Source organism: Cyclopterus lumpus, chromosome 3 (assembly GCF_009769545.1).
Source record: "Cyclopterus lumpus isolate fCycLum1 chromosome 3, fCycLum1.pri, whole genome shotgun sequence".
NCBI lineage: Eukaryota > Metazoa > Chordata > Actinopteri > Perciformes > Cyclopteridae > Cyclopterus > Cyclopterus lumpus.
The window spans coordinates 18,456,121-18,466,078 of NC_046968.1; the positions used below are offsets into that span (position 1 = coordinate 18,456,121).

Here is a 9,958-nt window from a genome sequence, read left to right on the forward strand (position 1 = left end):
ATTCAGGCAGCCAGCAGCTGAGTGAATAAAGCACTTAGAACTGCTACATGTTGAGGGAAGAGTGCCATTTCTTACAGTTTAATCTTTATAGAAATGGGGGCCGTTAAATTTATTTATAAAAAAAACATGTTGACATGTCACAGTAGGAATAGACAGATGAATTTGGGCTCTGCAGTAATACATCGTCTTAATACAGTTGTACACTTAATTTATTTGAACATAGATCTTTACATATTTGTCATTGTAACATTAATTTTAACATTATATGTTTTTAACCATACGCTTTATGTTGGTAACCAGAAACGGACATATATCTGACTGTCAGACCATTACCTCATTACCTCATAACTTTTGAGTTTATACTCCCGGAGTATACACCGTTAGTCAATAGTTTCTACACCAGATGTCTAACTGACAGTGCTGTAGCTAAATTTAAAGAAGCGATTCATTCTGCATTTGATTCAATACCACGTCTCAATGTGACGGAGGACTCCTGTGCTAACTTTAGTCCGTCCCAGATTGATCATATTGTCGATAGTGCTACAGGCTCACTGAGAATGACACTAGACTCGATAGCCCCACTGAAGAAAAAGACAGTGAGGCAAAGGAGGTTTGCTCCCTGGTATAACCCTCAGACCCGCGACCTAAAGCAAACTTCACGAAAGCTCGAAAGTATATGGCGTCCACCAATCTGGAAGAATCACGCTTAGTTTGGCGAGATAGTCTTAAAACATATAAAAAGGCTCTCCGTAATGCCAGAGCAGCCTACTACTCATCAGTAATAGAGAAAAAATAAGAACAACCCCAGGGTTCTCTTTAGCACTGTAGCCAGGCTGACAGAGAGTCACAGCTCTGTGGAGCCGTGTATTCCTATAGAACTCCGTAGTAATGACTTCATGAACTTCTTCAATGAAAAGATTTTAACTATTAGAGGCAAGATTGATGATCTCTTGCCCTCAACTACTGCTGATCTGTCATCAAGAGGAGTGGCCTTGGAAACGGCTGTATGCCCTAGTGTATATTTGGATAGCTTTTCTCCCATTAACCTAGACCAATTGTCTTCAACGGTTTCTACTTCTAAACCGTCTACCTGTCTCTTAGACCCCATCCCAACGAGGCTGCTTAAAGACTTTAATTGGCACCTCTCTGCTGGATATTGTTAATGTGCCTTTGCTAACAGGGCATGTATCACGTTCCTTCAAAGTAGCTGTAATTAAACCTTTCCTGAAAAAGCCCACTCTTAATCCAGAGGTGTTGGCTAACTACAGACCAATCTCTAACCTTCCCTTCCTCTCTAAGATCCTTGAGAAAGTAGTCCCAAATCAGTTGTGCGACTTTCTACATCAGAATAGTTTATTTGAGGAGTTTCAGTCAGGATTTAGAAAACACCACAGCACAGAGACAGCACTGGTGAAAATTACAAATGACCTCCTAATTGCATCAGATAGGGGACTCATCTCCGTATTGGTATTATTAGACCTTAGTGCTGCGTTCGACACCATTGATCATGACATCCTATTACAGAGACTGGATCAGTCGATTGGCATTTCAGGTACCGCACTAAGTTGGTTTAAATCCTATTTATCAGATCGATCTCAATTTGTATTTGTAAACGATGAATCCTCAATGACCACCAACGTTAATCACGGAGTTCCACAAGGTTCTGTGCTTGGACCAATTTTATTTACCTTATATATGCTTCCTTTGGGCAACATTATCAGGAAACACTGCATAAACTTTCATTGCTATGCAGACGATACTCAATTATATCTATCGATCAAACCAGAGGAGACCAACCAGCTCGCTAAAATTCAAGAATGTCTTAAAGACATAAAAACATGGATGACCTGCAACTTCCTGATGTTAAACTCAGACAAAACTGAAGTTATTTTACTGGGCCCTTAACACCTCAGAGATCAATTATCTGGTGATGTGGTTTCTGTAGATGGCATTTCCCTGGCATCCAACACCACTGTAAAGAATCTAGGCGTTATCTTTGACCAAGACTTGTCCTTTAACTCCCACGTTAAGCAAATCTCAAGGATTGCATTTTTTCATCTACGTAACATTTCAGAAATCAGGCACATCTTGTCTCAAAAAGATGCAGAAAAGCTGGTTCACGCGTTTGTTACTTCCAGACTAGATTACTGCAACTCCTTATTATCAGGCTGCTCTAATAAGTCTCTTAAATCCCTCCAGTTGATCCAGAATGCTGCAGCTCGTGTACTCACAAAAACTAAGAAAAGAGATCACATTACTCCTGTATTAGCTGCTCTGCACTGGCTCCCTGTAAAATCAAGAATCACATTTAAAATTCTTCTCCTCACCTACAAAGCCTTGATTGGTGATGCACCATCATATCTTAAGGAGCTTGTAGTACCATATTGCCCCACTAGAGAGCTGCGCTCACTAAATGCGGGGCTACTTGTGGTTCCTAGAGTCCTAAAAAGTAGGATGGGAGCAAGAGCCTTCAGTTATCAAGCTCCTCTTTTATGGAACCAGCTTCCACTTTCAGTCCGGGAGGCAGACGCAGTCACCTCATTCAAGAATAGACTTAAGACTTTCCTCTTTAATAGTGCTTATAGTTAGGGCTGAATCAGGTTTGCCCTGGTCCAGCCCCTTGATATGCTGCTATAGGCTTATAGGCTGCTGGGGGATGTTTTAGGATACACTGAGCACCTATCTCATCTTCTCTCTCTCCTTATGGATGAATTTACATCTCTCCATTGCACCTTATTAACTCTGCTTCCTCCCCGGAGTCGTTGTGACTTCACGTCTCATAGGGTCCATTGGACCTGGAGGTGTCTGATGCCTGGTGAGCCGGCCTCCCGCGTTGGCCCTGCTGATGCCCCGCCCCCTCCTCTCTACATCCTTCTGTTTCATGGATTGGAGTTCCATTCATACATTGTCATATTCATGTAATGTGTTTATGTAACTTTGTAAATGCTGTTCATTCTGTACACATGACATATATTGCTTCTGTCCATCCGGGGAGAGGGATCCTCCTCTGTTGCTCTCCTGAAGGTTTCTTCCCTTTTTTCCCTGTCAAAGGTTATTTTTGGGGAGTTTTTCCTGATTTGATGTGAGGTCCTGGGACAGGGATGTCGTATGTGTACAGATTTTAAAGCCCTCTGAGGCAAATTTGTAATTTGTGATATTGGGCTATACAAAATAAATTGAATTGAATTGAATTGACTCCGTTCCAGTAGGTGGCGGTACATGTTTTTAAGGCTGGTTTATGATCCGCGATTACCTTCAATTACTAAACAGCAGAGAGAGAGAGAGAGAGAGAGAGTTCATGTTTGACGTATATTACATATTGATACGTTATCGTAATTTGCACGTTTTGATCGGCCCGTGTGTGACTGTGCTTGCGACGTTACGACAATGCACGACGTCTTCAATGACGCCGATCGCCTAACTATCCAAACAAAAGCCCGAGTTTAAAATGTTTAAGGTGAGTGGCCATCGTCTGTCGCACAGTGTACATTCCGTCCGTTTTGCCAGAGGGGAAACCTGTGTATCTCGTTCAGTGTGTCTAGCTCAGCGGATTTATCGGGATCGGAGACGTGTGTGTGTCGCTTTGTGTCTGAATATAGAGCTAGCTGTCTGCAAACGCCCAGTGATGCCGTTAACTGTCGCAAAAACTCTCATTGAAGCCGCCCATGTCTGGCGGACGTTGGTTACTGCGCGAAGGCAACAGACCGCAGTCGCTGCTTCCATTGCTCGGGGAGGCTGGGGGTAACGTGTGTTTACTAACCGAGCTACGCGAACAAGAGGAGTGGGGCTTTCAGCTTGTTTGGGAGCAGCATGTCACCTGTTTCTAGTCTCTCACCCAGCTGTCACCAACGCGGTGGAACTGGTTCCAGGGGCACGAGTACGTGTGATGCTATTCGCGACGTATTTGGCGTAATTGTGCAACGCCAGCTCGTCTGTGAGAGCTTGAGAGGGAGGTTGTTTTCTTGCAGTCATGTTAACGCATAGGGGGGAGGAGCACTGTTGAGAATGGTGTGTCTTATTTTAGAGAAACTTAACTAGTCCGTTGCGATTGGTCATTTCCGTGGCGACATACTTTTGCCTATTATTGCGCGCGTAGCTTTCGTTAACACACACACACGCGTGTCACGTTCGTGAATACGGAATACAAAGGGTATTAATCTGAATGCCAACTTGGTCTATCCAAAGCGGAAGTAAGATGCATTGTCCGTCGTGCTCGCATGTCGCTTGTTGGTTAAACGCTATTTCTTCTTCAGCCCTGGAGACCCGAGTCCTCCAGGTGAAGGGAATCTGCCCAGTCAAGTGTCCTACTTTGACACTATCACTCTGAGCCAATGAACCCATGGGAAAGACGAAACCAACTCGTACGACAATGAAAGGTAATCCAACGTGAATTCACTCTCGGAATTTAAAAATAATAATCGTGGAGAGTCCTCTAAATCTGTGAATGACATTTAAGGTGTTCGGAAAACTAGAAAAAAGCAACCTACAAAGACACCAGGAGAGAAAGTCGCCTCAGGCTCCGTTTCATCTCAAGCCACTGAAAATGCAAATGCTGTGCCAGGCAGTGATGTGGCCACTGTCAGCCTGCTCACTGTGGGAATCTTTCCAAGTCCTCCAAAAAGAGGCAGGAGACGGATGGGACAGACACAAGAAGCACATCTGACCTCCACACCTGTCCACAGCTCCTCCACTGACGTCCTGTGCAGCATATCAAAGTCTCCTACCGAAGCAAAACAGGTGGAGCTCGAGTACACTGAACTCATCACTCAGTTAAAGGTGTTTGATCACATTTGATTGATATTGTTTATGCATTTTGAGCCAGCAAGTTTTTCTTCCAACACTTCATTTCAGGGATATTCTCAAACTCTCTTGACATGTGTTCTGTTGTAGACGTCAGAGGTAGATTCACCGTGCTCCCAATCAAATCAAATCAAAACTCAAAGCAGACGTAGGGGGGCCAATGCTTCCCAGCCGAGACAAGTTTGTAAAAGGCTGATAAAGGAGCAAGCGCAGACCTGCAGTCCAACCAACGGTCCTGCAGCCAAGTGCCGACGAGGCAGGCCGCAGAAGGTTGAGAAGGGGGATTTACAAAAGGACACCACTACTCAGATATCCAAACGCTCCAGACCCAGATTTGAACTGGAGAAGCTTGACGCAGCAACGCAAGGTAGAGTGTTTTTCATGTATGTTTGATGCAGTGTCACCACAACACTTTAAAGTGAAGTGTATACTTGAAGGCCATCACCCTCACAATCATTAATGAAATGATCTGCTCTGTGTGCAGTTATTTTTGCTAAATCATGCGAGCAAAATGATCTGCTTTTAATGTTGTGGTAATGCCCCCTCCGCCCCCACCCTTTACACCCCCCACTCACCAAAAGACGAGTCATTGCTGCTGTCTTCAGATCTATCAATAGAGCTGAGTCACCATGAGGAACCGCTGCCATCTTTGTCCTTCCAGGAAGATGAAGGAAGTGAGGAGGATGAGCTACCAAGTTTCTTGATGCAGGTGGACAAAAGTGAGAGAGATGGCAGTGACTGAATTCAAATAGCCTCCACAAGGAAGCACGAGAGATGTTTTGGATTGTGTGCACATGCTGTATACTTTAAGTGAATTGTTTTGTTTCTTTCAGAGCCCACGTCCATTACAGGGGGAGTGTTTGTGTGGCACAAATTTAGAAATCATCCATTCTGGCCAGCATTGGTGAGCGCAGAAACCTGTGTGTATGATTGATTTATCAGAAGTTTTTAAACAGAACAAATACAGACTTTCTCACTTTGAAGTTTGCCTATAATACAGACAATCAACAAAAAGCTTGAACAAATGATTTTTTGCTCATTGAATGACTTCAACTTGTTTATCAATGTTCTGTCTTCCTACTTGAACTGATTAGTTGACTTGTTTTAGCAATAAAAACTACACCGAAACTCTCATCAACTTAAGGGTAATGTCATTCTCTAGAGAAATGAAATGAAAGACCATCATGGATGGGTATGAAATATTGAACGACCTGAAGACTTGTTGTCAAGACTTTGCAAAATGGAAAACACTGAAATCCTTAACGGTTTAAAATGTTTAAAATACACAATTTTTCTGCAGGTGAAAAGTGTGAACCGTAAGCAGAAAAAAGCCAGTATCATGTTCATTGATGACCCAATGATTCACAAAAAGAAAGGGTAGGAAATATGTGCATTTTCTTTCGCTACTACGTTGGTGAATGCATCCGATTGATTTTTTTTAATGTAAATGATTGCACCATAGGTTGTGAGGATCCCTTGGCTATTAATTCACTACATAACTTGATACTTAATTGTGTTTTTTTTGTTCTTGAAGGTTTACTGTGGCCCTGAAAACTCTGAAGCCATTTGACTGCGAAGAAGCCAATGAGCTACGGGTAAGAATTGCTCATAAAGTAGACACTCAATTTTCTAAAAATGGTGTACTGACACAGTGGCAGACAATATGTCTCATGTTGAATTTGTAATAGTGTAAAGCCAAAGAGAAGTATGATGCTGCAATTGAGTGGTCCTGGGACCTCATAACAGATTACAGAATACGGATAGGTGAGTACTGTCCATTTAATCCTTATGCAGATAGAAACGGATACAGGACAGTGATATTGACATGCAATATATATATATAATTTTTTTTTTTCTGTCACTGAATTATTTGTAATACTAATAATATTTTGTCTTTGTAGCCTGTGGCTCATTTTCTGGCTCCTTCATCGAGTACTTCGCTCATGACATGAGTAAGTTCCGTTTTATAAAATGTGTTTCTGTTTTTCTCAATAGCTTTTGTTCATTTTTTGTCCTAACATTCTACAAACTATAAGTGCAATTTTTATTGCAGTTTCATTGGACATCACAACTCTATTGCATGTCTGCAAAAGGAAGTAACTCACCCAAAACATTTAATTCATGCTTTAAAGCCTACTAATTGTTTCAGTAAATTACTCAATGCCAGAAAAATTAAAAGTTGTTTTCATGTGAGCAGTACTGGTCAAAATGTTTCAGATGTTTTTCACCATGCCAGTCAACCCTGGGAAAGGCTGAATGAAAATCCACCTTTTAATCTTTTGTGTCATTATACAGTGAACAGATCATTTATGCGAAATGACATGCGTGCCAAAATAAGCTGTTTAAAATGGGGGCGAAACAGGGCCGTTCCATTAAAAAAAATACTTAGTGGTACCTCCTCACATATTAGGATTCAAGGATCATTTAATGTTATTCACAGGTTTGCCCACATAATATGTGCGGCATTTTAATATTTTGACATCAGGGAAACCTTTCCCAAAAATGTTGACTGTTTCAACACCGAACATCCTTGATGTTAATCCAGTCAGCCTCAACTCCTTCCACCGTAGTCTTGTGGCCTGCCCTGTGATTCGCCCGGCTCCGGGATGCCATGGAGCCAGGTCTCTGTGAAGTTGTGTACATGAAGAAACTGACTTCCCCGTTTCTGGGTCGCCCCAAAGTCTTATTTCATCCATCTTATTTTCCTGCAACTGGACATTAGCCAGGAGTAGGCTGGGTAGCGGAATGGCCTTCGGGCCGAGCTTTGCTTCCATCTTGACTTTACTGGTCTGGCTGGGTGGTTGGACGATGTCCTGGTCAGCGATCAGCTCAATGTCTGCTGCACTTTATCTAACCCCCATGCTTCCTCCTCCGATGTTGAAGAGTGTCTCTCTTTCATATGTATTATATGCTCCAGTAATTAACACGCAAAGACAGATTTTGATAATTGACTTGATCATTTTGCATGTGATGGCTCAAATGATGAAAGAATGTTTAGAAGTTGTGAGGAGTAAGACCATTTCCCTGAGAAACAACACATCAGTTTTAAACAGCAAGCCATGTGCAAGTGGGTATTGTGCAGATTGTAGACGATTGCATGTTTTTTGCACTTTGCCAAAACCGGCAATTTGCTTGCATGAATGAAAAATTCAAATCTGTTCTTATTCTTTCTTTTGTTTTTAAGTATTTATTTATTTATTTTAACATTGTTTTAAAAATAAATAATATCATTCAAGAATTGAGCCAAAGTGAATGAGAAAAGCTCAAAATGAAAACCTAAATACATCTGCATCCACACTTGGTCCTGACTCCTCCAGGCTATCCAGTAAGGAGAACGTACCCGCAGGCAGCCTCTGAGAGACTAAACATCACCAGTGACACAATGATGGAGGCGCTGTGTGGCGGTCATAAGGAGGACAGCTTGAGTGAGCAGCATGAGGAGGTCGGCAGGAGTTCAAAGAGGCTGCTGCCAGACCGTAGTCATGCCGCCCACAACCGTGCTAATGAGAAGCTCGTAAATTTCATTGTAAAGCAGCGCATGGTGGACGGACGCCTTCTGGTATGATTAATGAATCTGTTGTGTTAGTTCTTGGATTCTCAAACACTTTCATAATAACAGATTCAAATGCAGATGTTTTACTTGGATATGTATTTAGGTATCCGTAAGCATATATGTATTTACGTATATTAAGAAAATATGTGCAGGTGCATTGTTCTGTCAGAGCCATGTAATTGTTCTCCTTATACTTTAGGAATATAGCTGATGATTGCAACATTACAAGGCCAGTTAATACTTTTCATTGACTATTTGGCTATTTGAGGTTTTGTTAGTCTGTTTTATATTTGACATTGGAGTCTTTGCTGTGAGTGCAAGAGAAACATTCGCTGTGAGATTTTAATGTTGTGAATAGAGACGTCAAATTTAAATGTGGTTAGAAGACACCATAAGAACATTGTAGATGAGGATAAATCAACGCACCCTTCCTCATTCTCCTTACAGGCTGTGATCCGTGGGCAGCAGCAGTCCAGATGGCTTCGCTCCTTTCGGAGTGCCAGTCGGAGACGGGTGGTGAACATATACCTGGAAGATGACCAGCAGTTGGACCAGGTCTACTGGTACCTGAATGAGCTCTATGCAACTGCCGGGGCCACCGCCCCTTTACTGGCAGAGATCAAATCTATGGAGCGTGTCCCTTTTGTTCTAGATGTGCTTCTTCCTGAGGTGAGCTAAAGCTTTCATTAGCCTCTGTGGGTTTTTTTTTCTTCTATTGTAGCATAGCGTATGTTGGGTTTTTCTGTATGCAGTTTTAGTTTATGTTGTGGTTTTAGGTGTACGATTTGTGTCTTCCTGCACAGGCCATCATCTATGCCATAGCTGGGGTGGACAATGTCACAGTAAAAAAGGCAGAAGAAAAGTACCTAAAAGGACGATGTATAAGCAACCGGTAAGAGTTTGATGAGATAACCTTTCATGTTTCAAAATGATTTTTTTTTACACTGAATATAACTGTCATTTTCCATTTCAGGGAAAGGCAGGAGTTTGACTTGATGATTGACCGGCAGATGAGGAAAAAAATCAAAGTGTCAGAATACTTCAGTGGCGCTATGCGCTGACGCCATCAGTTAGCAGAGTATTGTAAAACAGGAAACCTATTTTTGTATTCTTTTTTTTTTTTTTATCGGCATTATAGCAGTTTTGTGTGCGCTTTTATTAATAATAATAATGATGAATTAATTAAACTCTCCTTTGACCCCTCTTAAATTGCAGTGTAAATTGCTTAAAAGTTGTTCAAGGGGGGGGACTCACAGAAACACCACAAAATTGATGTTAAGACGTCTACAGTAATAATGATAACACATGTTAGACAATCTGAACTTTCATAACTACGTTACTGTTTACTAACAATATACTGTATACACTGCCAAATCCCTCACAGAGCTATTCTCATACATTAAAGAATTGCTGTCTGTATACGCTTGTGTGCTTCTCTCTTTTTAATGAGCCATTTTGTCCCAGAGTAAAAGGCTTTTACACACTAAAGGATTGACAAGTGCCAAATAAACAACAACTTTCAACACAATCGTCGTCATCGTCACAATACAGTACATACTGAGCCAACCACGAGGGGGCCGAAAATGAACCCTTCCACTGAAGATG

At 41.8% G+C, this 9,958-nt stretch overlaps 1 protein-coding gene across 3 annotated transcripts; it reads left to right on the plus strand.

The window, feature by feature from the left end:
- The first annotated feature begins 3,255 nt into the window (after nucleotides 1-3,255).
- si:dkey-127k13.1 (PWWP domain-containing DNA repair factor 3A) lies at nucleotides 3,256-9,772 on the plus strand. Of its 3 annotated transcripts, none has more exons than XM_034528274.1 (14): nucleotides 3,256-3,457; nucleotides 4,254-4,376; nucleotides 4,457-4,776; nucleotides 4,891-5,167; nucleotides 5,382-5,519; nucleotides 5,634-5,704; nucleotides 6,101-6,177; nucleotides 6,335-6,395; nucleotides 6,489-6,564; nucleotides 6,702-6,752; nucleotides 8,118-8,359; nucleotides 8,801-9,022; nucleotides 9,157-9,245; nucleotides 9,327-9,772. In XM_034528274.1, exons 2-14 carry the CDS (start codon nucleotides 4,340-4,342, stop codon nucleotides 9,412-9,414), a joined length of 1,749 nt encoding a protein of 582 aa, XP_034384165.1. In that variant the 5' UTR covers nucleotides 3,256-3,457; nucleotides 4,254-4,339; the 3' UTR covers nucleotides 9,415-9,772. The 3 variants fall into 3 exon arrangements, with proteins under 3 accessions (XP_034384165.1, XP_034384175.1, XP_034384184.1); XM_034528284.1 differs by having other exon boundaries at nucleotides 5,406-5,519; XM_034528293.1 differs by having other exon boundaries at nucleotides 4,457-4,737.
- Nucleotides 9,773-9,958: the final 186 nt, after the last annotated feature.

What these genes read in the sequence shown, in the direction of transcription:
- si:dkey-127k13.1 (XM_034528274.1), top strand. Translation starts at nt 4,340, where the DNA reads ATGGGAAAGACGAAACCAACTCGTACGACAATGAAAG. An exon ending in AACTCGTACGACAATGAAAG is followed by an intron (nt 4,377 to 4,456) that starts GTAATCCAACGT and finishes ATGACATTTAAG; the next exon opens with GTGTTCGGAAAACTAGAAAA. An exon ending in GGACGATGTATAAGCAACCG is followed by an intron (nt 9,246 to 9,326) that starts GTAAGAGTTTGA and finishes TTTCCATTTCAG; the next exon opens with GGAAAGGCAGGAGTTTGACT.